A 26733-nucleotide genomic window follows, 5' to 3' on the forward strand; every position below is an offset into this window, starting at 1 on the left:
TGAGCGTTTTTCTGTGTAATAGGATCCTTATCATCCATATGAATAGAGTAGTAAACAGCTGTCAGCTTTATGTGTGGTTCTTAGTTGTTTGTATGTGTGTTCCTGTGACCTGTATTTCTATTTGAAAGTATGAGATTTCAACTTTAAGAGTGTTTGGGGCTGGGGGCTTAAGTCCTGACCTGAGCTAAGTCCTTAAGTCCTGACCTAATTCCTGAGACTCAGGAATTTTTTAACTATTCCAAAACACCTATAGTAGAGGGGAAATTAGATTTATCCTTCCCTCATTACAACCTTTGTTTCAGGGAAATGAATCCATAGTTGCAAAAACTACAGTTACTGTTCCCAATGATGGCGGGCCCATTGAAGCTGTGTCCACTATTGAGACTGTGCCATATTGGACCAGGAGCCGAAGGAAAACAGGTCTGCTGGGTTTGTGGCTGAATTGCCTGTGTAAAACAACTGGTAAAATCTGGGGAGAATTGGTTTCTTAGAACCCTCATGAGGCAGGGGTTGGATGTTTTGGGTAGTTGCTTACTGAGGGCCAGAGCACTGTTTGTGTCATGCCCTGCCTTTGGCTTGCTAGCCTGGCCTACACCACTATATAACTTGTTTCTCTGGAAACAGTTTTTTGCATAGCCATTGTATTCACTTCTGATTATTGTTACAGATTACTGGTTATCTACCGGTTATATTAAAATTGGGGTTAAAAATCCAGAAGGGGGAATTCCCTGGTGGTCCAGTGGTTAGGACTCTGCGCTTTCTGCCGAGGGCCCGGGTTCAATCCCTGGTCGGGCAACTGAGACGCCACAAGCCATGCAGCGCAACAAAAAGAAAAAAAAAATTCAGAAGGAACAAAATACCTAAGACACAAAGCTTAGAGTTGCCTGCTTTCTAGGTACTTTACAGCCTTGGAATAGTGACTCCACCTTGAGCAGCAGGCAGCTGGAGCCAAAAACCGACACAGACGGCTCCAGCACTCCACAAAGCAATGGAGGGATGCGCCTGCATGACTTTGTCTCTAAGACGGTAAATCTGGGATTGCTGCTGCTCTTGGGCACATCTACTTTTTAAATTGTGGGAGTAATATTTACTAGCAACAAATTTAAATACTTTAGTGTTGTAAAGTTAAATGTCGAATTTCCTTCCTCCTTCTTATCCCACTTTCCAGGGTTACAGAGGGTGTGTATCTTTCCGTTCTGTGAGTAATATTAAATTAAAAGAAAGCAACTTTTCAGAAGCAGTTGTTTGTGCTTTTTAGTGACATGTATTTACATTTCATGCTTGAACATGGCATGGCATGTTAACTTTGTCCCACTTGATTTACTCATAAAAACCCGAGCAAACTGACTGAGGCTCAGAGGAATTAACTGACTTGTTTGAGCCACAGGATAGTAAGTAGCAAAGTTAACATGGGGGTTTTCTGACTCCTTGCCAACAAATTCTTTCCACTACTGTACAGTGATCCCTTGCAGCTGGATGCCCTTATGCAAGTTACTTAGCCACCTTTTGCTTCTGTTTCCTTATCTTAAAAAAATTATAGGATTATTGTGAGAATTACACAAGTAAATATGTGTAAAGGGATGAGGAAGTTGTTTGGCACATGCTAAGTGCTTAATAAACATCGGTTGATATGATGATTTTCTAATTCATACTACTTCCTGTTTCATCCTCAGGTTATTAAACCCGAATCTTGTGTACCATGTGGAAAGCGAATAAAGTTTGGCAAGCTGTCTCTGAAGTGTCGAGACTGTCGTGTGGTCTCTCATCCAGAATGTCGGGACCGCTGTCCCCTTCCCTGCATTCCTACCCTGATAGGGACACCTGTCAAGATCGGAGAAGTATGTATGACCTGTGGGAACCATCATTGTGTTATGGCTGCTTTAGCTTTTAAAAGCTTTAGGTCATTTTTTTCAAAAATTAATGATGCCACATATATTTTTTCCCACAAATAATGAATAGAAATTGTAAAACGTTAACCTGCAGCAGAATCCTATTTGGGTTTGTCTGTCTGTTTAGTAACCTTTCTAAACCAAACTCCTCTTCCTTTTCCTTCCCTCCCTTCCCCTTTCTCTCTCCCTCCCTTTCCTTGTTTTCATCCTATTTTCCTTCTCCCTTCCCTCCCCCGCTTCGTTTTCTCTGCCTCCTCCTTCCCCTCCCCATCCCATCCGATTTTGTAAAATTTCAAACATATACAAAAGTAGAGAGGTTAGTATAACTAACCCTAGCTCCTATCACTCAACTTCCACGATCACTGATTCGTGTCCAGTCTTGATTTATTAATACCCCCATCTACTCTTCACCCTGTTCAGTGAATTATTTTGAAGCAAATCCCAGCCATCATGTAATTTCATCTTTGACTACTCTTTTTCTTATGTTAGAGATATTCCATACTATGCTCTTTAGATTATTTCTAAAGTTTTATTCATTAAGAAATTATTGTTATAAGCAACAGTAGCAAGAATCAAAACAAAATGGCTATGCTGCTACCCAGCCTTCAGCAAATCAAAGGTTACTTTTCTTTAATCTTAAGAGTTCTTATCCATGCATGTAATTTTTTACAAATTTTCTGTATTCTAATATAGAACCATGGAGTTCTCTCCTACAGATAGGTTTGTGTCATGATCAACTGTGAGTTAGTTGTGTTAAATAATTTTTCTTACTAAGAATAATTACAGTATAGAAAAGGCTTTCTTTTTTAGAGTAATAAATTAGTTTATATTATACTCCATACCTGTGATCTCATTATTGCTTTCTTTCTGATGCCCTTGACTATAAGAGGAGCAGGGGCAGACTTGTAGCTAGTGGTCTTTTATTACTTGTTCATGTAAGAGTGTGGTATATGTGACCATAAATCAGTCCTGGTGTGGAGGTAGGAAAATAATTGAGTCTTTGTTTTAATACATGCTTTGGGAAGAGGAATTTAAAAGTAAACATGATGTCCCAGCCTGAATATTAGTCTGGGGATGGCTCTTTCCATTGGTCTTCATCTGCTGGTCTAAGTGGTGTAAATACTAATTTTAAACTCGCCTTTTTCAGGGAATGCTGGCAGATTATGTGTCCCAGACTTCTCCAATGATCCCTTCAATTGTTGTCCACTGTGTAAATGAGATTGAGCAGAGAGGGCTGACCGAGGTAAGAGTCCACCCTTGGAGAGGGTGAATTTGTTACTTGTGTCAGTAATTAAGAGGTTTTTAACTGAAAGTGTCATCTTGATAATAGACAGGCCTGTATCGGATCTCAGGCTGTGACCGGACAGTAAAAGAGCTGAAAGAGAAATTCCTCAGAGTGAAAACTGTACCCCTCCTCAGCAAAGTGGATGACATCCATGCTATCTGTAGCCTCCTGAAAGACTTCCTTCGAAACCTCAAAGAACCCCTTCTGACCTTTCGGCTAAACAAGACCTTTATGGAAGCAGCAGGTAAGGGCAGATCTTAATACTTAAATGTGGGACTTCCCTGATGGTCCAGTGGTTAAGATCCCGCACTCCCAATGCAGGGGGCCTGGGTTCGATCCCTGGTCAGGGAACTAGATCCCCACATGCTGCAACTAAAAGATTCCGCGTGCCGCAACAAAGATCCTGCACCCAGCAGCCGCAGCTAAGACCCGGTGCAGCCAAATGAATTTAAAAAACAAAAAAAAAACCCTTAAATGTGAGTCCCATGGGGCAGGAATTTTTGACTTTTCTGTTTCCTATTTTCTGTTTTATCCCCTGCCTGGTACGTGCCTGAAACATAGCAGTTGCTCAGATACTTTGATGGATGAATAACTCTATCCACGTTCCCCACGGCTATCCTCTTCCTGTCTAAACTGTATAGGGTCCTAACAGGTTTTTTTGTTGTTGCTTTGTGTTGTGTTTTTGGTCAAGTTTTAGGTTGTCCTTTTGAACTTGGAGCCATCTTTGATTTTTTTACCTCACGCCCAGCATCTAATCCATTGGCAAATCATGTCAACAAAGGCCCTGTAAATATATCTTAAATTTAAACTGTGTCACTCCTATTATTATCTTGACCTCTCTTACCCTGGAGTGATGTAAGAACCTACTGGTTTTCCTGTTTCTACTCTTGCCCTCTACAGTATAATCTTCACACAGAAGCTAGAGTGGTCCTTTTAAAATTTAAGCTAGGTAATGTCCCTTCTGTCCTCAGTATTCTCCAAAGTCTTCCCAAAAGTCTCAGAATAAAATCCACAGTCCTTAACAAGCCCCAAAGACCCCACATGATTTGGGTCCTGGCAACATCATTTCTTTCAACACCCTTCCCCTCCTTTCTTCTTTTCTAGTTACACTGGAATTCTTGCAGTTCTTAGAACATAACCAAGCTTACTCCCATCGAGGCCATCATGTTTGTTGTCTCAGCCTGGAGTGATTTGCTCCTTTATTTCCTTTCAGGTTTCTTTTTGGATAGCTTGTCCTCAGAAACACCTTTCCTGACCACCTTGTCAGAAAGAACAGCTACCATTACTTTCTAGTTTCTTGCCTGCCTTACTGTTTATTATACGTATCACTGTCTGATAGGTATTTGCTTTTTGACTGACTCCTCCGGTAGCATGAGGCAAGGTCCTTTGTTTAGTTCTGCTTGATCCTGAGCACTTAGAACAGTGCCTGGCACATAGTAGACTCTTAACATGTTTTGTGAACGAATACCTTCTTAATAATTGTAGTCACTGCACTTATATGTCTGCATTCCTGGAAACATGAGTTTCCAGCTGCTTTCCCTAACTGCAAGAGCTGGTTTTTTAAGAGTTCTGATTTCTAATATTGAGCTGTTGGCCAGTATCCTGCTTGTTAATGAAACTAGAGTCTGGTGCAGTCATGAACCTAATCAGAAGTTTCAGAAGCTTACTGTATAGATGAGACTTTGTGATCGATAACTTGGAAGGCCCGCTGTCAAAGGAAAGAAGTCTAGGCCTCTTGGTACTTTCTTTTCATTTATAGAAATCACAGATGAGGACAACAGCATAGCTGCCATGTACCAGGCTGTTGGTGAACTGCCCCAGGCCAACAGAGACACATTAGCTTTCCTCATGATTCACTTGCAGAGGTGAGTAGAGCAGAAATTTGTCTCTGGGAGTCAGGGAATTTTGCCAAGGGGAAGAGAATGGGGTTGGGTGTTAGGGAGGGAATGTGAGGGCTGAATTGTTTTCCTATAGATCTTATATTTTGATCTGCTTTTAAGCAGAGGGACAAGTCTTCTAATTTATGCTCTTTTACTTAGAGTGGCTCAGAGCCCAAGCACTAAAATGGATGTTGCCAATCTGGCTAAAGTCTTTGGCCCTACAATAGTTGCCCATGCTGTGCCCAATCCAGATCCAGTGATAATGTTACAGGACATCAAGCGTCAACCCAAGGTAAGCAAGCATGTATGTCTATATACGTGAACTTGTGTAACATAACAGGAGAGAATGGTGAGAGGTAAAAGCCCTGAGCATTGGAAGTTTGCTAACATATTTGATGGCATTTAGGTGGTAGAGCGCCTGCTTTCGCTACCCCTGGAATACTGGAGTCAGTTCATGATGGTGGAACAAGAGAACATTGACCCCATGCATGTCATTGAAAACTCAAATGCCTTTTCAACACCACAGACCCCAGATGTTAAAGGTAAGGCAAGGCCTAAGGTGTGCTTTTTAAAGGGCCTGACTCCCTCTCTGGTTTTTGGTCAGATGCCCTCTCCTTGCCTTTGCTAGAGCTGTTTGAAATGTATATTCTTCAATAAAATTAAAATAATTTTGAGAATGTTAAAGAAAAATTTGTACAGTTCCATCCTATTTTTTTTTTCACTTTTCCATATTCTCCTTTCTTTACCCATATGGATATTTTTAAAAAATATAGATAGACTAAGTTAGATATAATTATTTCTTATTTTACTTAGCATTTTGTGAGAACTTTCTCTGTTACTATATAATCTTATTTATCATTTTTATGGTTGTAAACTAGAATTTGCTTAAATATTCTATTAGGTATTGATGTTGTTTTTCAACTTTTCATAATTACATATAGTGATGCCATCAACATTATATGTATGTACCTTTTTTTTCCTAATGATAAATTCCCAGGAGTGGGAATTACTGAATTAAAAGTTTTAAACATTTTTGTTTCTTGGTATGTTTTACCAACTTGATTTCTTTCTTTCTTTCTTTAATATAGATTTTAAAAATAAATGTATTTATTTATTTATTTATTTATTTATTTAACTTATGGCTGCATTGGGTCTTCGTTGCTGCGCGCGGGCTTTCTTTAGTTGTGGCAAGTGTGGGCTACTCTTCATTGCGGTGCATGGGCTTCTCATTGCAATGGGTTTTCTTGTTGGGGAGCATGGGCTCTAGGTGCATGGGCTTCAGTAGTTGTGGTGCACAGGCTTTAGTAGTTGTGGCTCGCGGGCTTAGTTGCTCCGCGGTATGTGGGATCTTCCTGGACCAGGGCTTGAACCCGTGTCCCCTGCACTGGCAGGTGGATTCTTAACCACCGTCCCACCAGGGAAGCCCCAACTTGATTTTTTAAAGGCTTTTGCCAGTTTGTACTGCCACCAAAAATATATGAGGCTGGTTTCATTCCAAGTTCACTGGCTTCGGAGACCTATTCTTTCATTATTGCAAATTCCTTTTTTTTTGCGGTACGCGGGCCTCTCACTGTCGTGACCTCTCCCGTTGCGGAGCACAGGCTCCGGACGCGCAGGCTCAGCGGCCATGGCTCACGGGCCCAGCTGCTCCGCGGCATGTGGGATCTTCCCGGACCGGGGCACGAACCCGTGTCCCCTGCATCGGCAGGCGGACTCTCAACCACTGCGCCACCAGGGAAGCCCCGCAAGTTCCTTTTTAAGGGAGCATATTGTTTTTTCTAGTATAGGAAAAATCAAATAGATGTTAGATTTGTGAAGTTTGGAGTTTGAGAATGGCTTAACTCAGAAAATGAGTGTGAGAATGGCTTAACTCAGAAAATGAATGTCAACTACTCACTGAGCAGTTGCTTGCATAGTTCAGAAAATATACTGGGGCTTCCCTGGTGGCGCAGTGGTTGAGAGTCTGCTTGCTAATGCAGGGGACACGGGTTCGAGCCCTGGTCTGGGAAGATCCCACATGCCGCGGAGCAACTAGGCCCGTGAGCCACAACTGCTGAGCCTGCGCGTCTGGAGCCTGTGCTCCGCAACAAGAGAGGCCGCAATAGTGAGAGGCCCGCGCACCGCGATGAAGAGTGGCCCCCGCTCACCACAACTAGAAAAAGCCCTCGCACAGAAACGAAGACACAACACAGCCATAAATAAATAAATAAAATTTAAAAAAAAAAAAAAATATATATATATATATATATATACTGGTGTGTTATAAAATGATGACAAAACTGACCTCTGGGACTTTGCTAGGTCTCTAACCTTAACTCTTAAGTGTTTCACAGGATATTCAGCTTAATACTGGCTGCCTGCAAGAGTGCTTTCTTTTTTCCCTTCCTTTAAAAATATGTCTTACCTTTGATTGAAGTGAGTTTACTGGGGCCTGTGACCACTCCTGAGCATCAGTTCCTCAAGACTCCTTCATCCAGCTCCCTGTCACAGAGAGTCCGCTCCACCCTCACCAAGAACACTCCCAGGTATGCAAAATTGGTCTGCTCAGGAAATAAAAAATGACTGCTTCCTTAGACTTCTTTCCCATCATGCTGAAGCTTACTGAAAGAAAAATGGAATTAGATCTTAGCTAGCAGCTCGACTTTAAAAGCCCCTTTTTAAAAAGGGTCTGAAGGTCTTTACTGTTTCCTCTCCCTCATCTCAGGTGACAAAGAATAGCTTACAGAGTAGTTGTTGAGGGTTTCCTACTTTAATTGATTATGTCAAGTAATGTTATAGTTGTTTATCATTTTTTATAGAATACTTTTCCAGTTCATTCTCTTTTTCTTTAGATTTGGGAGCAAAAGCAAGTCTGCCACCAACCTAGGACGACAAGGCAACTTTTTTGCTTCTCCAATGCTCAAGTGAAGTCACGTCTCCTGTTACTTGCCAGCGTTTACCAACTACAAGGAAGGGCGCACCTGTACTCTCTGCTCTGCAGCCTCCTGTACTCATTACTACTTTTAGCATTCTCCAGGCTTTTAATCAAGTTTAATTGTGCATAGGGGTTTTATGAAAACTATTTATATCTCCTTCTCCTCAAGTAATGTAATATCAACACCTTGTGCTGTCATCAGGAGCTTTTAGATGGGAGATCTTTACAGGGGTAGAAGTGGGATATGAAATTCGTTGTGATTCTTTTGGGGGTTGGGGGTACATCCCTTTGCCTTAAAGCCAAATTCTCTCATGTAATGACCTTTCTCTGGTGTAATTTCCATGAGACAGTGGTAGAAGCCCTACCTCTTTGGTAAGATTGACTTGTCTCAGGGTGGGGAGTGGGAGGGCAGGGTAAAGAAAGGTTTTGACAGAAGATTTAGGATGGCTCCTTCGAGAACTTGGAAATTCCCCTTCCCTCATTATGAACTGAGCTATAACACGGAGCCTTCATAGAAATGGGGTACGGTGAGGACTGAACTAATAGTGGGAGTGTGCTTAGCTTTAATTGGGATTGATTAGGTTTAATAGTGTTAAGTGGCACAACCTTGTAAAAGTGATACTACAATTTATATTTATTTCTAATGGGCCTCTGGCTGGACTTTGGGTTTGGTTGGGGTCAAAGCCAGTTTGTTCTTAAGTTGAATTCATTCTGATGCTTGACACCCCCCACCCCCTTGTCCATTTAGAAGCTCTGCTTCTAAAAGTCAGTGTACCATCTGTTTGGCACTCAACTAACAATTAAGAGTAGGCTATAAGGGAGGATTGTCAATATTTTGAGTGGCAAGAAAAGCCACAGTCATTTTGTCTTTGCACTTTGGATACTGAAATCTTCCTGTGTAACATAGCTACATCTAGATAAATATGAGCTTTTTCTTCTATTAAAATTATTTCCAATGTCTATCAAAATGCTTTCTTTTATAGAATGTTTATGACCCATAGTGGCCTATAAAACATGTATTTGGAATAATATTTGGAAAAAAGTAAATAGTTTTTTTTTCAAAATGAATGTAAGGTTGGTTTTCTTGTCCTGGAAGGTAACCTTAAATTCCTTTTTTTTAGGAAATATTTTTCCTCAAAGTGTCATGAGTCTATCATTCATTTATCCCCTCCCCCATCACCACCTTCTCCCAACTTCACCACCACCAGGAGTTTGTTTCTTCATTTCAGTCTCTTTCATTGTCCAAATTGAAGTCCTAGATTTTTCCTGACTCTTACCCTCTTGTTTTTTGTTTTTTTTTTGCGGTACGCGGGCTTCTCACTGTTGTGGCCTCTCCCGTTGCGGAGCACAGGCTCCGGACGCGCAGGCTCAGCGGCCATGGCTCACGGGCCTAGCCGCTCCGCGGCATGTGGGATCTTCCCGGACCGGGGCACGAACCCGTGTCCCCTGCATCGGCAGGCGGACTCTCAACCAGTGTGCCACCAGGGAAGCCCTTACCCTCTTGTTTGAAGAAATGACTTTAAACAAAAAACAAACTTTTTAAACAAGTCTTTAGGGATCAGAATGGTGCAGAAAAACAACAACAACAGCAACAACCCAAACGATTCGGTCTGGCTCACTGCCTGGAACATCCTTCACTGCTGGAAGTGACTCTGGAGTGAGCTGGGATGATTAACTGAGGGCACCTGCACTTGGAACTCTGAAGCTGGTGAACAGAATGTATCTGAGATTGAACGTAAACAGTGGCAGGCTTAATAGAGAGAGGAGGCAACCTACTGGCTTTTCTCCCAGGAGGTGGCAGCTCTCGCAGCAGGGCCCATCTGCCTCAGCAAATTGACAGAAGATGGGTCCCGTCTCGAGACCCTTACCCCCTTTTACACACACACACACACAGGCCTGTTACGTTTTGTTGTTTTTTTTAACTTTGTCCTAGATGCCATCTCCTATGTCTCTGCAAGCCTAGTGTTGGCCTGGCTCCATATTTGCTGTTCTGTGGTATCTCCCCAAGGTGCATTTTAAGTCACTAATGTAGAGGAAGTAAATGGATTGTATAATGTCAGTGAAGGCAAGATGATGCTATGTAGGAACTGATGGCCCATTAATGAAAAAGGAAATGGTCCTGTGTGTCAAGTGTTGGCAGCCAGTTGCTCAGTTTTTGGGCTAGGCCGAGACCTTAGCCATGAAAATAATTCTGATATTGGCAGAGGGAAATATGTACCAACCTTCAGCTTCTTTAGCAGTACTTCATGTGGAACAGCTTGAATTTTGAGGGCTTTCTTAATTAAATTGTGCTCCCTTGATGTGAGATCTATGGAAGGGGCTTTGGAGTGGGTGTCACCCCACCTCCTGCTCCTAAACATGTCTGATGCTGCCTGTTACTCTGTTTTTAATGCATTTTAGCTTTATTACCCCACTTGCTAATAGCTGGAATATTCACATCTTTAAATCCATTCACCTCCATCAATCTATGTAAGTCTCCTAAGTTTGATGCTTATTTAACTGGGCAAGCATTACATGGTTTGATTTAGCGGCAACAATTTGTGTTTATTATTGGTATTTAACGTTTTTTTTCTTAAGAAGGTGAATTCTTTGCTTGCAGAAATAGAGGGTGAGAAGGCATCATGCGTTTCCATCAGAGGACTATAAGGATACTCAATTGATTTACCGTGGGGAAAAAAGTCATTTTTGGCTGTGAACTGACGCTGTGGCATTGAAAGGGGTCTTGAGTTCCTAAATTCGTGCTTAAGTTATCAGGCAGCACAAAGTGACAAGGAGTGCTGCGTGAGTGCAGTGAGCAGAGATCCCAGGCTTGCTGTTTTTGTTTTATAGGGCTTCTCTTCCCACCTCACGCTTCAGGTAGGTAGACAGACGTACACACGTGCATATACATATGGTATATGGTTTCCTATTGGAAAGCATTTGGGAGACCAACTGCTGTGCCTGGAATACTGACCAGTTTGCTTAATCATGCATCACCTTTTCTTAGATTCTCAGCAGGAGCGGGGAAGGGAGCTGCTGTGGCGTCCAGATCTGAGAAGCAATGGTGGCAGGCACAGAGTTCAGTGTTCAAGTCAGCACAGCTCACACAGTAGGTTCTCGATCAATGTGCTTTGATGGTAATCTCAGTTGTGACTCAGGCTTCAGCCACTGGTGCGAAAAGCTTTTAAGCGTGCAGAGTCAGGGCATGTTAGTCATTGTGCTTTTAGTATAAACTGGGTTTGGAGAGTGGCCACTTAACCTAAGAATTTAGTAATTAAAAAAAATCTGTCCCTGTAGCTGGTATATTTTGTAAATAAGTGAAAGTCCCAGGCCAAGAGGTCCTTAACTCATGTAATTTATTAGACTCCCGTTTTCAGAGTCTATTTGTTGATGGTTTCTGTTCACGAAGTCAGGCTGAAGACAGCTTGACGTCACCAAGAATAACCTTGCAGTGTGTGGGAGCCTTGTCCTCTGCAGTCGTGTGGGATGGGAAAGGAGGCCACTTTTCAGGGACACAGAGTTGGAAGCAGGAATTTTTTCCTCTTGTATACCTTCTCCCTCTGTAACTTGCCAGGCTTCATTTAGTTGCACTGTTTTTATACAGCATTACTCTCGCATCTCACATGGCTGGACACCATCTGTGTGTTAGGCTTAGACACATGTAAATGGATATTTAAACTTCTCATAAAGCACTTGCCAGTTAATATCTTCTCTGGTCATCAATGAAGATGGAATTAAAAAGAAGCCTCTAGAAAATATAATACGGTGATGTACAGTATACTGGTTGCTTCCGTTTATCATCTTATTTGACCTCGGCACACCCATGTGTGGTGGGCGGGATAGTTGATATGATCCCAATCGATGAAAAATTCAGAGAGGTCATTTGGCTCAAATTCTCATAAACTATAGTTTAGTTGGGATTAGAACCAGGAGATTAAGCTCCTGCTCTGGAGGTCAGCTGTGGTGCTTGCTACTTCAGACTTCCTCAGCTTCGTGGGGCCTGTTAATACATTATTAGGTATGTAAATAATTCCACGCAGGGCTGTATGTGGATGTGCCTGTGTGCTCTCAACAGATGACCCAGAAAGAGCAGGAAGGCCCAGGCTGCTGGGAAAAGCATTGGGATAGGAGAATGTCTTAACGTTGGCTTGTTGTTAGGATGGAGGACCTGGGCTCAGTGGTCCGGGGCTGAGCTCTGTGTGCAAGGTGGAGGATGAGCTGGTGGAGGAGGAGCTTAAGTTTGCTCCTGGTGGGAGTCTGTTTTCAGACCACCCGTGAGCATTTTGTGTGCTCCGAAGCTTCGAGCCAAGAAGAGGCAAGTCTCTGAGCGAAAGCCATCATCCTGCTTTTAGAGACGTGTCAGCGGATTAGCTTATTGGCTTTCCCCCTGAGTGGCATTAGCTCTCACCCCGTCTCATGTTCACCATCTGGCTTTGAGTAAGAAGTCTTCAAGTGATCTCTCTTCAGCAGCCCGCTCTGTGCCAGGGCTTTCTGAGGGCTGTTCAGCTTTCTCCCTCATCAACCCCAGGGCCCAGTGCTCTCTGAGAAGAGGAAGCCCGTCTGTTTGTGTCCACATGTATACACACCTGGGATCCAAACAACACTTGAGACCTCAGAGAAAAAATCAGTTCAAAGGAAAATGAGTGTGTGGTTAGTGGCCTAAAGTCTTGTCAGAACTGACAAGTGGATCTGTCCTTATGTGAGTTTTAAAGATGGAGTCGTTCTTGCTACAGAGAAAGCTCTGCCTGTGAGATGATACCGTTGGTCCAGATTTTAGTAGAGTGAACACTACCAAGGGGCTGGGATTTTTCCTCCTTATTGGAAAGCAAAGCCTGTGGGTGGACGTGCTTAACTGAGCCACCTCCCCTCCTCCCAGGGAGCTGGCTGCTCTCTCCTCCTAGGTTAATATACATCGACTGGGGCTAAATGCCTGATGCTTCTGGACAGAGTCCAGCCCCTCACAGAGCAGCCGCACTGTGGAGATACAGCTGCTGGCATTAAAGGGCTAAGCCCTTTCCAGCTGCTTTGCTTTAATGGGAACTGCCTGCAGTCGGCAGCTTAACAGTGCTGTCTTAGCCTGATTAGGAGGAAATAACTAATCTCGGGGCATTGGCCTGGAGGCTCAGGGGAAGGTAACCCGCTAGGGTGGGAAGTGGTTGGATAAATGGTGTTGGAGTGCTAGGTGATGATATAAAAAATGGCAGTCCCGGCTTTGGCAGGGTTTGTGTTTTGTTTTGCCTCTGTGAGAAAAGTGGGGTTCTCTTCAGTGGACTCCCTGGCGCTAAAGGAGAGGAGATGGTCGCTGTGAGGGGCAGCCTGGATATTCAAAAGCTGGAATAGCAACAGATGCGCAGAGGAGTTGAGAGCATACAAGGGCCATGGTGTCCATCCCCTTTAAAGGAAGAAGACTTGAGCCCCTCCAACGTGGTCCCCCCTTGGGCCTTCCATTCCCAAATCTGACTTAAAGAGCCAAGATTTGAAGGAGAAATGATCATTTCCTTGATTGTAAAATGCACTTAAAAATACAATTTAATATCTGAGTATTGAGATGACTTATAATCTGTGGCATATAATGCAGTGCTTTTCTTTCTTAGTGGCTTGTACAATAGCGGTGCATCTTATTATCAACGTTATTTGGGTTGGAAATGTTAGCTGTTCTTGGGAGATAGGCTGTTGGCTAGACCAGATGTGGAGGTGAGGGAAGCTGCTACGTAGCTGTGATCAGAGAAAGATTAAAATGGGGAGTTTCCCCAGGTCTGAGGGAAGCTATGGTGTAGGAAAAGCAAGGCTCAACCCCAGGATGCTTGGCATGAAGAAGCAGACGAGTAATTTGTAGGAGAGGATCAAAATCTGTCCCAATCATGACCCCCAGAGCCCTCACGTGTGACCCCTGAATTGAGGAAGTGGCAAAAGAAGCCATTATGAATCAGTGAGGCTGTGACCAAAATAATAGCACCTTCTGGTGGAGTTCTGAAATCACGGTATAGTACTGAAACATTCAGGGTTCTTTAACACAGAGGTGTTAGATAATCTGTGCAAACCTTTGGCTCACCAAATCCAGAATACCAGAGGTCTTTCCTCACTAGAAACTGGAAGGCCATGGTAGGGCACCAACAAAAAAGGGGACAGATGGCCAAGTTAAGGAACCTGTTGCCTGGAGATGAGATTAAAAATACAATTTTGCTTAAGAAAGTCTTCCTGCTTGGGTAGAGAGAGGTGTTCAAATAACTATGAAGTGATGTGTTCAGTGCCAGGACGGAGGTGGGTGCAGAGTGCTGTGGGAACTCAGAGTGGGGAGGAGCTGGAGGCTTCAGAGAGCCTCAGAGGTGATGACATGAAAGCGAGGTCTCGGCGTGAACCGGGCGGCTCGAGAGGCCTGGAAGCATAATCGGGGCTGGGGAAGCACTTCTAGGCTGGTGCTCCATAACCGGACACTGCCCTAGACTGCTGTCCTGGTCTCTCCTCTGACCCGGGGCTGGGCCCTGGCCTGGCTGGGCCTTGTTCCATCTGCCCACGGGGGCGCAGGGGGAGTTATTGGTCCCTGCCTCTGTCTCTGGCCTCCTCCACCCCCAGCTCTGAGACAAACTGCCCCTTTATCTGACTTAGAGCTCTGAAAAATTTTCATCCTCCCCTTTTCTGCCCATTAACTGTAGCCTATTAATTAGAGTCTTTGGGCTCCCCACTTTCATAAACCCCCTTCACTTACCGTGCCTCCCCTCTGCAGCTTTTACTAAATATGTGAAGCTGCTCCCCGCTGAGAAGTGATTATGTGTCTGTGCAGACCCCCTGCCCCAGCTGCCCAGGTGGTGACCGCTTGGCCGGATGCTTCATCTTGATTAGCCCTGACTTCTCCCCACCCTCCGTCCCTCCTTCTCTCTCTCTCCTTTACTCAAGCTAAGCCTAGGGTATGGGAAGGAAGTGATCCCTTCTTTAGTAACAGCCTGGCCGTGTTCAAACTGCAGGAGAAACAGCTGAGCTCATTGGCAGAGGGCATGGCAATCTACCATGATGGTGAAAACCACCACTGATCGAGGGCTGTGTGTCAGGCGCAGTGCTGAACACATGCGCCCCATAAGGTTCTTCCAGACGCTTATGAACAGACCCTGTTTTCCAGATGAGGAAAGTGAGGCTCAGGATCCTGAAGTGACTTGCTTAAGTTCATGCAGCTGTAAGTGCCTGAGCCTGTATTTAAACTCTTTCAACCCTCTCAACCCCTATTCTATCTTTACATGGCCTTTTTAAAAAAAAACCTTGGTGCACAGAATTCCTTCAGGTCAAAGTGATTTTCTCTGGAAAGTGAAAGTCTCCGGATCGTCGTCGTGCTTCTCTTCTCCTCTCAGTCCATGGAGCCCGAATGTGTCCCGGAGCCTGGCCCCTCCGTGGAGCCGCCTCCACTGTGCAGCGTGGTCCCAGATTAGACCTGTCCTCTTTACACCCGGAGGAGGCAGTGGGGGGGGGGGAGCGGAGAGGGGCTTCCTGCCAGCCAATGGGGATGCGACAGCCATGGCTCTGTGCTCCCATCATCTGCTCCTGCTAAGACAATCATCAACATAAAAGGCTAATTGTATTAATCACCAAGGCGCCCGCCCCGGGCCCCCCTCCCTTTCGGGAGAATTATGAATTGCAATTGCAGATGGCTCTGCTGATTGAAGGCAGCGCTCAGCGGGGAGAAGGGCCAGATCAGATTACACACCATTAATTAAAAACTTCCCCTGACAAAAGGGAGGAAGGGAGTGCACACCAGGGGTCTGCCTGGTTGGGTCTCTGCCCTCCCCAGGCTCCCGCCCCCCATCCAGGCTCAGGGGTTGTGCCTGTGAAGCGAAGCCCCTGGCTGGCACCGCTGAGATCTGCCCCCGCCCCCCCAAGGCCAACCCTTCCCACATCCAAGCAGATGGCCGGCTGTCCTATTAAAGGGCTCCAGAGAAGGAGAAGCTAACCTTTGGTTACTCATTCCTGTGTCTAACTTTGGATACTCTTCAGATTCTAACCTAATTCCTCACCTCTCATGAAGCTTGTCTCCTCTTGCTCTAGTCTGTTATGACAGAAAACAGCTTTAAAGAACTATTTGTGAAAATAGCCCCCAGCTTTCTCTTCAGGCAATCACCCTTACCCTCTTGTCCCGGAAGTCCCTGGGACAGAGGTTTCCCAGTCTCCTCTGGTGTAGGGGCGGGGGCTCAAGTGTGGCTGTGCACCCTCTTCCCAGCTCCCCTGACCTGTGAGCATAGGCTTCTCAGCTTCTGTCATCTTGGCTCATTTAGAGCTATGACTCCTGAGTTCTCCTCTTGATCAATTACCACCTCCCCTCCCCAGCCGCCCAGCCTCATTCATTCATTCATCAAACTTTTATTGAGCACCCACTGCGTGCTTGGCTCTGGGGATGTGGAGATGATTTGTCTAGGAGCTTAAGAGCCTACTGTGAGAGCTCCACCCCCTGCCCTCTTCAACCTCCTAGTTCCTGCTTCCTTCCTTCCTCTGGCTGCAGTTTGTATAAGCCCCCCTGGAGCTCTATTTTGGAAAATTCTAAGCTGGGAGCTGGGGAGACCTTGGGGGGCTGTGGTACCGAGCTGGGTGACCTTTAGCAAGTCAATCACACACACACAGACACGTGTGCGCACGCGTGCCCAGCTGTCCCTGCTCATAAAAGGGCACAGGAAGCCCTGGGCTCTGAGAGATCTTGAAGATGGACGAGTGGGGCCCAGCTTGGAGAGATGTGAGTAGTACTCTGCACTGACGATATTACAGAACACAGCTGCTGTGGCCACGAGCATTTAGGACTCAGCCACTGCACTGTCACAGGCTGGGCCCTGTCCTTGGGAGACTTTGGCAGCCCCTCCCCTATCTCCAGCCCCTTTGGAGACATTGTGGAAAAGGACCTATCTTTTTTGTGCATTTTGGCTGCTCTATCGCAGGGTACCATAATGACAGGCACGATAGAGATGAGAAGAACTTTTATTGGCTTGTCTCTTCATTCCAGGGTCCCTCCCCAGCCTGACTCCTGTTCCCCCAGTCACCCCCCACACACACTCACAAAGCTCCCAGGTCAGTAGGCCCAGGAGAGAAGAAGGCAGGACCCTTGGTAAGTAAAGCAGATGAAAAGAAAAGCCTACTCTGTTTTCCCTCCCTCTCAGTCATCTCCCTCTCCCTTCTTGGCCTCCTTCCTCCCATTACCAACAGCAATTGTATTCAAGCCCAATAATTACAGTAACAGCAACAATAATCATCATTTATTAGGTTTGTTTTTCTAGCATTTTAACCTCCAAAAACATTTTCCAACCTCTTGTTTGTTTTAACATCAATCTCTGGGGGAGATTTTACAGCTGAGGAAGCTGAGATCCAGACAGGACCCCAAATCACAGGCAGAGTAGATTTACCACAGCTTGTAAATATTAACAAACAAGGTGAGACTCAGATAATACTTCAGAGGCACTGAATTGCAAATCTTGGTTTCCTGCGTCATTCCTGAGTTCCTACCATCCTTGGGACGTATTCAACAGCTTTTTGGGGATCCTGGCAGAGCTGAGAATGAGGCTGGAGATGGCTTCTTCAGGCCCAGGTCAGGGACCAAGTGCTGGGATAGGACATTTCCCCTCTCAGGATTGCTCTTGTGAATGGGGCTGTGGAGTGGAAGGCAGGAGAGCACCTGGGGAGAAAGGCCTGTCCGGCCTGAACCTCCCTTGCCTATATCATGCCCCTCTGCTGGCCGGAGAAAAGGTTCCTCTCTGTGTCAGCTCTTCCCAAGGGAGGGGCTCTCTGCTGAGCGTTTGGAGGAGAAAGGAATGAAGATCTATTGGGAGGGCAGTCTCTGGCCTCAGGAAGCCCCCCATCTGAGGGGGGAGCCACAGCCCCCGTCCTCATCCAAGAGCAGAGACATCCCTCTGAGGAGTGCAGAGGCTGCCCTAGGGTTTGATTCTTCTGGGAAGTCTGGTCCCTCCTCCCCAAGGGTGGGGTAAGAAGTTGGGATTCCCAGAGGTCCCCATAGCCCTCAGTCTCTAAGCAGAGTGTCTGTCTGGGCTCAAATTCCCTTTTCTCCAAGACATGGGGACCTGGAAGCCCAGGACCCCCACTGGGGTCCAGACAGATGAGAGACAGGGAGAGCAATCATGAATTCCCCCTGCCTCGCTCTGCTCTGTCCCATTAAAAGAGAGGTAGGAGGAGGAAACTGAGCAGATTTGCTTCCCCGATTCCATCTAGAAATGTAATGCCAGGGATCCCCCGCCCACCCTGTTAGGACAAGAGGCCAAGCCTCCCTACCCCACCTCGCAAGCCCCACGCCCCCCAGGAAAACCTGAAGTCTGGTTACACAAAGCATGCTGCCCACTTTCAGGGCTCTTTTCAGAAGTGTGAGGGCAGGGGCCAGGTTCTATGCCACCTGACACACATTCTCCATTTCAGTGTCCTCTGAACTGGACTGAGATTCTTCCTTCTGGGGCTCCACCCCTTCTACCTCCTGCACCTCCGCAGTGCCTGTGAGGATGGCAAGTCGCTGGGCCAGGGTCTTGGTGTCAGGGAACAGGATAAAGTTGTAGATCAGCGAAGCCAGGACAGCCCCCGTCAGGGGTCCCACCCAGAAGATCTGAGGAGGCAGAAGTGGGTACCCTGCTCGTGAGCCGTCAGGACCATAGGGTGGTTTTGGGACCCCACCTGCTTCCCAGTGTTGACTTGGTCTCCCAGGAACCCTGGAGCCATCCACGAGGTGGCAAATTTGAGAAGCACAAGTCCTGACCTCCCACTCTGAGTCCCCACAGGTGAAGGGACCTTGCCTTCCACGGGGCTGGGCCAGGCTCCCCGCCACCCCTCTGCCTCTCTCTTCTCGCCTTCCCCATTCCAGCCCAGAACCCTGGCTAGTGCTCTTCCTGTCCCTGCTGGTGTGTGTGTGTGTGTGTGTGTGTGTGTGTGTGTGTGTGTGTGTGTGTGTGTGTGTGTGTGTGTGTGTGTGTGTGTGTGTGTGTGTGTGTGTGTGTGTCTATTTCTGTTTGTCTTTTTCTTTATCCAAGTTTGGAAAGTGGTCCAGCTGGAAGGAGTGAATAAGGAAACAGCCAGGACTTGAGGCCTGGGCCAAGGCTGCAGCTCCTGCCCTGGCTCATTTCTTGCCAGTCCACTTGGTACCCCAGACTTTTTGAAGCTGTAAAGAAAGGATGCTGGCTCCGGTCTTCTGAGCTTCGGGAAACCTCCACTGGGGGTCAAGATGGTCTGTGGCAGGGGGACTTGTCTCCCCAAGTGTCTGTGGTCCTCCTGCTGGTGAAAGTCCCTATTGCCACTGGGGCCCTCTCCCTTCCCCTGGCTGCCAGCAGAGGGTCTCACCCAGTGGACTGCGAACTTCCCGACGATGACAGCAGAACCAAAGGAGCGGGCTGGGTTCATGGAGCAGCCAGTGAAGTAGATCTGGGGAGTGAGTGCAGGTCAGGGTGTGAGGAGGCTGAAGGCAGGCCTGGGAGGGGACAGTGCCCTCCACCATGGCTCAGAGTCCCAGCCCCGGGCTTGGCCTCTGTAGCACCCTATCCGGGGCCTGGAGTGCGGGGCACAGCCTTGGCCCCAAGACTCGAGGGCTCAGGGAAGGACACCTCCTCGCCTTCAGGGCCCCTGCAGCCTCCCCAGGGAGGGACCAGTGGGTACATGGGCCCGGTGTCCCCTTTGCCCCTTACCCCAATGAGGTGGCCCACTGCCACAGAGGCTCCAATCGTGGCAGCTGGGGAGCCAGTAGTCTGTCTGCTGTCGGTGGAAGCAAAAACGCAGAGCACAAGCTGCAGGGTCAGGACTAGCTCCACTGCCACCGCCTGGCCCGTGGAGATGCTGCTCCGGACCTGTGCAAGGGGGTTACACTGGAGCCAGCGGGCTCTGCCCGGGGCTGGTGACCCCTTGGGCCTCATTTCCTCACTGTAAGGGGTGAGAGGCCTCACCACCGCCAGTCCCAGGACTTAAGGAGCTAATGGGCTGAGGAGAGCTGTGTGGTGGGGTTCAGGTGAGCCCCAGACACTTGCTCCCTGCAGAAGCGAGTGGCACCCCACCCACTACACGGCTCGGTTGGGGCCAGTGGTTCAAGGGGAGGCGGGGGCTCAGGACTGGTGGGAGCAGGAAGGCTGGGGAAGCCAAGATGCACGATGCATGTCTGCAAGCTGCCTGGGAGGGGCCCTGGGTAGGAGTGGAAGGTGGGGACTCAGGGAAGTAAGTGGAACACAGATGATTACAGGAATCTGGGGGAGTGAGACAGGCCTCAGGGTGCTGGGGAGGGAGGAACATGGGACAACAGAGGAGCGGGGGACGTGGGGTGGACCCGGGGAGGTGAAGTGCGTGCAGGGTCCCCTGCCGCTACCCACAGCTCCACCTCTCCCCACCTACCCCCACCCTTAAATGCCTGGTCCTTTTCCGACTCCTGTCCCTTAGTGTGGCTTCTTCCTGCTCCCCCTGTGCCTTGCACCACAATCCCATTCCTGCTCTCCCTGCACTAAGGCCACAGTCATTCCTCTGGGTCCCGGGTCCCAGCCCAGAGCAGGTGTTGCTCTGTTACCTCCCTGTCCCCTCTCCTCCAGCCTGGCCCTCCCCCCTTTCCACCTGTATGGACCTGCCCCCTCCCCCTCCCCGCACCTACCACGTTGACCCCAAAGGTGTCTCGGATGTCCCCGGGCGTGACCCCGTAAAGCAGAGCAGCCCCCGCCGTGGCCCCTGCCAGCTGGGCAGCCACGTAGGCCACAGCACGGGGCAGGGAGATTTGGGAGCCCACGAGGAAGGCCAGCGTCACAGCAGGGTTGACGTGGGCCCCACTAGCCTTCCAGGTGATCTGCACGATCACGGCCGTGGCCAGGTTGAAGGTGATGGCAACCTGCAGCATAGAGGGAAGCGCCAAGGGCCATCTCAGAGCCGAGCCCACGCCAAAGAACACGTACAGCCCCGTGGCCAGGAACTCAGCAAACACAGCCTTGCTGATGGTCGTGCAGAGCCGGCACACCAGCGTCTTGGCCAAGCTGCGCCCGCCTGACTCCATGGCATCCGGTTCCTGGTGCCTTTGCTCCCGGGGCCTCTGTTTCTCTTCCCTCTGATCTCCTCTGCCTCCCCTGGTCTCCTGTCTCCGGGCTGCTCCGGCCCCAGCCTGCAGCTCTTCCACAGTGCTGCTGCTCTGAGGACTGTGTGGTCAGACTGGCAGGGGGCGGGCTGACAGGGTTATGTGCCTCTGGGTGGGTGGGAGTAGGGGTGGCATGACGGGTGGCTCTCACATGCCCGCTCCACCCTAAGCTCACCTGACGGCCGGAGGAGGGGGGCCCTCCCCGGGCACTGAGCTGGAACCTCCCAGGAGTTTTCCAAGCTGGACAGGCCTAACTCCGCTGCGGGCAGACGTCCAGCCTTGGGGGCCACAGGTGCCGGAGTAGCGTGGGCCATGGGATTCCAGGACGCTCCCACCCCCGATGTCAGCTTAGAGCAAGATCCCTGAGATTCCCAGGTCCAAGGCCTGCTTCGGGGGGCCCTGCGCACGCTCCGCAGCACCTGTTCCCCCGGCCCCCTTTGCCTGCAGGCTCGGCCTCCAAGTGGGCTCATGCTGTTCTGAGCCCCATAAACCCAGATGTGTCCTCCATTCCCACCTAGAACCCCACTCACTGAAAGCTGATGTGAACGGAGTCAGCCCTACTGAGGACGTGGGCCTGTGTGGGTGCAGGGGGGCAGATGGAGGGGGTGTTTATTGCACAGCTGATCAGTGACACCTGTGGCAATGGGCGCCTCTGCTGCCCGCCAGCCACACACCAGCCACACACCAGTTTCCGCTGGCCCTTCACCCACTTCTGCCTCTTTCTGCCTCCCCTCCCCCAGCTCAGCCCTTCCCCTTACTTCTCTGACCTCCTCCTTCTCAGGGGCCAAAACAATCCCTCATGCCACACAGCGTAGCTTACCATTTTTGTGGCTATGCTGGCCCTAAGGTTACCCGCGCCCTAGGCTCTGCCCTTTAACCCCCAGCAATATACCAAGGTATTTTCTCAAATAAAAGTGTTCCTTCCCTAAGAAGAACCTGCCGAGCTGTTAAAATAGTACACTCTTCACCTGTTCACCACATCTGGGTGCCCTGACCTCACCCCCCGCCCTAGCTCCCTGCCCAGTGGTTGTCCCCTGGTGTCCTCAGGCTCCCCAGATGCCACCTGTCCCACAACGAGATCCTCGTCTCTCCCTGTGACCCCAAAAGCACTCCTTCTGTTGTCCCAGCTCAGTTGGCGGCACCTGGGAGGCATCCTTGACCTCACCCTCCCGCCCCCATCCAGCGAAGGCAGCGAGTCCTAGTGATACTGAATCCTAAATATTTCTTGCCTGTGCCCTCTTCCTGCCAGGCCTGCTGCCCTGCAGCCTTTAACCATTCTCTCTGTCTCCTCCCTTGCTCAGCTCCAATCAATTGCCCCCACTGCAGCCTGAGTGATCTCTCGAAAATGCAAATCGATGCTGCTGCCCCCTGCTAAAATCACTTGAAGCCTCCTGTCCCCTCTGTGAGCCCCGTGCCTGGCCTACAAGGTCCTCTTGGCTCCTGCACCTCCCACCTCACCTCTCCCCACCTTTTGCCTTGTCCTTTACCCTGTGGCCTCACCAGAAGGCCAATGGTTCTAGAACACTCCATGCTGCTCTCCCCTGGCGGGATACTCGCTCCTCTCCCTGGAAAGCCCATCCCACGTCCTTTGCTTGGGTGAGTCCTGTTCCTAAGGCTCAGCTTTGATGTCACCTCCCCCTTTCCTGGGTGAGGGGGCAGGAACCAAGTTTTGTTCATCCCTACATGTAACGTCTTGCACAGGGATTTGCTCACTGCTGCAGTAGGTCCTCAATAAATATTTGTTGAATGAACGAATGAGTAAATGAAAGCTTCTTGGCCTCCTGGAGGCAGGTGACTTTCATGTCTGCTTCATCTCAGCTGGCTCTCCTTATAGCCTTATACCTGTCCTCACCTGGGGCTGGGTCTTCTGAAATCTTCAAGTGAAACATCCCAACTCTGACCACAGGCTCTGTCCATCCACCCTCCCCCATTTCAGTCCCAGTCACATTCCTCCCCCAATGTCTCCCCCAGCCCCTTTCTGTTCATCCAGCCATCCTGGCTTGACTCTACCTTCTCCAGCCAGATCCCCTGGCATCTCACCTCAGTGCCCTCTGTCCCAGCACCCTGTTCTCTGAACCCCGCCCCCCCAGCCGTGTCCCTCCATCCTCATTCTTCTCCACACCCCTCTGCCCCCATCTGCCCTGCTGAGCGCTGCTGGAGAAACTCGCCCAGCCGTGCAGACTGCCGCCATGACAAGTCCATGGTCTCTGGCCACAGTAAGGGTCACAGCTCTGCTCAGCAATCCTTACACCACACCGTCGCCAGGCGGCTCTCTCCCCATTCTTGTAAGCCCTACTTCAAACCTTCCGTACTCTCTTCAAGTACCCTACCTTGCTCTGGCTTTCCTCCAGCAGATCTACTTGCCTCCTGTCCTACCTAGAAAGTGAAACCAGCTGGCAAGACTTCGTCCCATCCCTCCACCCCACCCTCCCCCAGCCGCAAACTCACCTGCAGCTGCCCCATGCCCTCACCAGCTTCCCTTTGGCCCTGAAGAAGAGGCAGCCCTCCTCCTGTGTCTGCGTCAGGGGGCCCCTCCTTGTGTTCTTGGCTCCCTTTGAGCAACTGGGGCCCTCTCTTGGCCATTCCCAGCCTCATCTACGATTTTCACTTCTCCCTCTCCTGGCTGCTTCTTTATAATGTGCCTGGGTAATCATGGAGTAGTGGAGAGACCATGGGTTTGGAATGCCTTTCCTCCTTGTTTCTCTTTCAAGACTTTGCTCAAGTTCAATTCCTCTATGAAGCCTGCCCTAATTTTCGCCTCCAGGAGAGTCAGGGCAAACTTTGTAGAGAAGCTGGGCTTGGGCAAAGCCAGTGGCTACTTCCGGCTTTGACTTCCTCGGTGCCTCCACTGTTCCAGTGCAGACTCCCAGTCTTGTCTGGCATGAAGGAGTCTTTCAAGAAATGCTCAAGATTGAAGGAATGTAGTGTGAGTGACATTCCTCTCTGGTCCTGGGGTTGGGGGGTGAGGGTGGGGGGATTTCCCTGGCTGTCCCAGGGAATCTCACGGGCATCTATCTCCTTCCCTCCCCTCACACAGGGTCATACAGGGCCTGGGGACAGACACCTGCCAGTCCCTACATCTTACCTAGCCTCAGTTTCTACACCTGTACACAGGCAACAAACAGCAGTAATGCCTGTCTGTTGAGAACCTTTGATAAGAAAGTGAAAGCATTTGAACACTGCCACATATTCTGTACCCTTGACCAGTGCTTAACTCCTGTGACCTCAGCTTTCCCACTTTTAAAGTGGAGATGTTGGGAATTCCACGGTGGTCCAGTGGTTAGGTTCTGAGCTTTCACTCTCAGGAGCCCAGGTTCGATCCCTGGTTCGGGAACTAAGATCCCGCAAGCCATGTGGTATGGCCAAAAAAAAAAAAAAAAAAAGTGGAGATGATAATTCCCACCTCCCTAGGAGAGCACCCCCCAGTCAGAAAATGTTGGTTATTAGGACTGTCACCTCCCTTCCCACTCCAGCGAGACAGCTGTGAGGGCTGTGCTGGGGTGGGAAGGGTCCAGGACAAGCAGCACCTGAGGCCCCTGCTCTGGGCCCTGGAGATTGAGAGCCTTAAGGGTAGTGGCAGCCCTTGTCTCTAGCTGGCCTAGAGAAGAACCTCCTGGGGCCCTGCCTGGCCTGGAACAAGGTCCTTCACCCCCTGAGGACAGGTGGACATGGGCCAGGACTTGCTCCAGCTCCAGCCAGCATGTCCCTGGGCCCAGCCAGTCCTGGGCCCTCGTAGTACGCTTTTGAGGTCACTCTTGGTCCAAGAGCTTTTTTCAAGCCCCACACCTGGCTGCCTACAGCTGCCTGTCAGGTGGCTGTGTGCTCTTAACCTCTCAGAGGCCTGTCTCTGGGCTCCCCAGACTAGCGGGGTGGGCGTCTCTTTGGGGAGATGTGTGTGTGGTGTGTGCGTGGGCACGAGGGGCAATGTGAGCTCTGATTGAGGTTCTCTCTCGGGGCTTGGAGAGGATGGGGGAGCAAGAAGGAGGGGAAGGAGGAGGGAACTGGAAGAGATGAGAAAGGACAATAAAAACATGACAGAAAGGGAAAAATTCAAGGTAGTTGCCCTTGTATCCCCTCACCCATCCCCACAAAATGGTGGAAAGAGGAAGCTGAGGCTCAGAGGGGGGCTGACAGAGCCGACCCTCCCGGCAACCCCTCCTCCTGTCCATCCATCTAGACAGCAAACCCTCTGTCTGTTCTCTGCATGACCCCTAGTCCTCCTCCATCTTTCCATCATGTCACCATGTCCACCTTGCTACCTGGTGAAACTGGCAGCCCCGGGGAAGGGAAGGGGAGGAAGCCTCCTACAGGAGAATCAAAGCTCTTTTGGGTTCTGTCTTCAGGTGGAGCAGAGGGTCGGAGGGATGACTGAGCATGTGTGTGCTTGGATATGACACACACGTATACCTCGCTAATAACACGTGGAGCCAGGCAGCTGGGTCTGGTCCCGAGCGGCCCTGTGACAGGGAATAGGGGACGGGCGATGTGGCTCTGCACAGACGCGGAGTGAGCGGTCTATGCCGAAACACGGAGCCCGCTGGGTACAACCGAAGAGCCTTGTGGAGCGGCGCTAGCGTGTGCGGGCTCGTGCGTACGCAGGTCTTTGTGAGCGCCGGACTCGAGCCGCGCGGGGAGGATCCGACACCAGAGAGCGCAGCGCCCTCTGCTGGCCAAACGGCCCGGCCCGCGGCACCTAGTCAGCCCCAGGCCCTAGGCGGACCCTTGCCCTCGGACTGGCCAGTACCTCCCTCGGACTGGGTGCCCCGCCCATCCCTGAGGGCCTGTCCCTCATAGGCCCACCGTTCACCCCGTCATGCTCCCCGTGGGGCCCGTCGGAGAAAGGAACCAAGTTGCTGGGCTGGATGCAGAGGGCTGCCTCCCAGTCACGGCTGTGCCTCACTTGAGTCTTGTGTGGAAGTCTTGCGAGGAGGTCTGATATTCTCGTCCACAACCGCCGGAGGAGGAAGCTGAGGCTCAGATTGGGGTTGAGAGAGCCGACCCTCCCAGCAACCCCTCCTCCTGCCCAGCCATCTAGGCAGCCAACCCTCTGTCTATTCCTGGCCTTGACCCCTAGTCCTCCTCCATCTCCCCATCCTGTTACCTTGTCCACTTTCCTACCAGGTGAAACTGGCAGCCCCCGGGGCGGGCAGAGGAATCCCCTCTCTTCTGTACCCACTCCCAGACAGTGGGGTGGCGGGGGGGGCTTGGGGTAGCTGCTTCCTGGTGGCCCAGGGGACCCAGACCTGAAAGACTCCCCAGGGTCCCCTCTCCTCCACGCCGCATCTGGCCCAGACCCGGGACTCGGGGAAGAGGAAGCGCGGCAGCGGTGGATTCGGTGGACGAGGTCGCCCCCTGCTGGTCGGAGCTGGCACTTGCGCCGGTCTCTTGGGTAGGGGCAGGGGTGGAGGCAGCGGGTGGGGGACTGCTCCTTTACCGGGGCTTCACACACACTGCCATTTGGTGTTAACTGCAAGCCGCCAGGCAGGCAGGGCAGGGTGCCGGCTGCCGCTACCATTTACATATACTAGACTCAAGTTTGGAGGAGGGCTGGGGAGTCTGCCCCTCCTCACCCCCAGCCCCTGGGACTGACCCTGGCCAGCCACTGTCTATAGCTTCTCCCATCGCTTCTCAGTCCATCTCCTGGCCCTGCTGGGCCCTCCTCTTCTGAGGCAAAACTGAAAACCACGGGGGAGAGGTTCCCACACCAGAGAGAAGCGCGAGCTCAGGTT

At 49.8% G+C, this 26733-nt stretch overlaps 2 protein-coding genes across 5 annotated transcripts in view; one reads left to right on the forward strand and one right to left on the reverse strand.

Annotated features, from left to right (window-relative positions):
• The window catches only part of RACGAP1 (Rac GTPase activating protein 1), a 33365-nt gene extending 24408 nt beyond the window's left edge, over nucleotides 1-8957 (forward strand). For all 4 annotated transcript variants that reach the window (XM_060164950.1, XM_060164952.1, XM_060164951.1 and 1 more), the window contains 10 exons: nucleotides 303-420; nucleotides 896-1026; nucleotides 1674-1838; nucleotides 3037-3132; nucleotides 3220-3418; nucleotides 4934-5039; nucleotides 5214-5346; nucleotides 5461-5596; nucleotides 7471-7579; nucleotides 7886-8957. In XM_060164950.1, the coding sequence (XP_060020933.1) occupies nucleotides 303-420; nucleotides 896-1026; nucleotides 1674-1838; nucleotides 3037-3132; nucleotides 3220-3418; nucleotides 4934-5039; nucleotides 5214-5346; nucleotides 5461-5596; nucleotides 7471-7579; nucleotides 7886-7961 (1269 nt within the window). In that variant the 3' untranslated portion in view covers nucleotides 7962-8957. The remainder of the gene's footprint in view (nucleotides 1-302; nucleotides 421-895; nucleotides 1027-1673; nucleotides 1839-3036; nucleotides 3133-3219; nucleotides 3419-4933; nucleotides 5040-5213; nucleotides 5347-5460; nucleotides 5597-7470; nucleotides 7580-7885) is intronic.
• A 9350-nt stretch (nucleotides 8958-18307) lies between these two features.
• On the reverse strand, nucleotides 18308-20926 carry AQP6 (aquaporin 6). The gene is made up of 4 exons (XM_060164955.1): nucleotides 20534-20926; nucleotides 19590-19748; nucleotides 19249-19329; nucleotides 18308-18520 (listed from the first exon to the last, which is right to left on the reverse strand). Exons 1-4 carry the CDS (start codon nucleotides 20924-20926, stop codon nucleotides 18308-18310), a joined length of 846 nt encoding a protein of 281 aa, XP_060020938.1.
• Nucleotides 20927-26733: the final 5807 nt, after the last annotated feature.

This window comes from Lagenorhynchus albirostris, chromosome 11 (assembly GCF_949774975.1).
Source record: "Lagenorhynchus albirostris chromosome 11, mLagAlb1.1, whole genome shotgun sequence".
Taxonomy (NCBI): Eukaryota; Metazoa; Chordata; class Mammalia; order Artiodactyla; family Delphinidae; genus Lagenorhynchus; species Lagenorhynchus albirostris.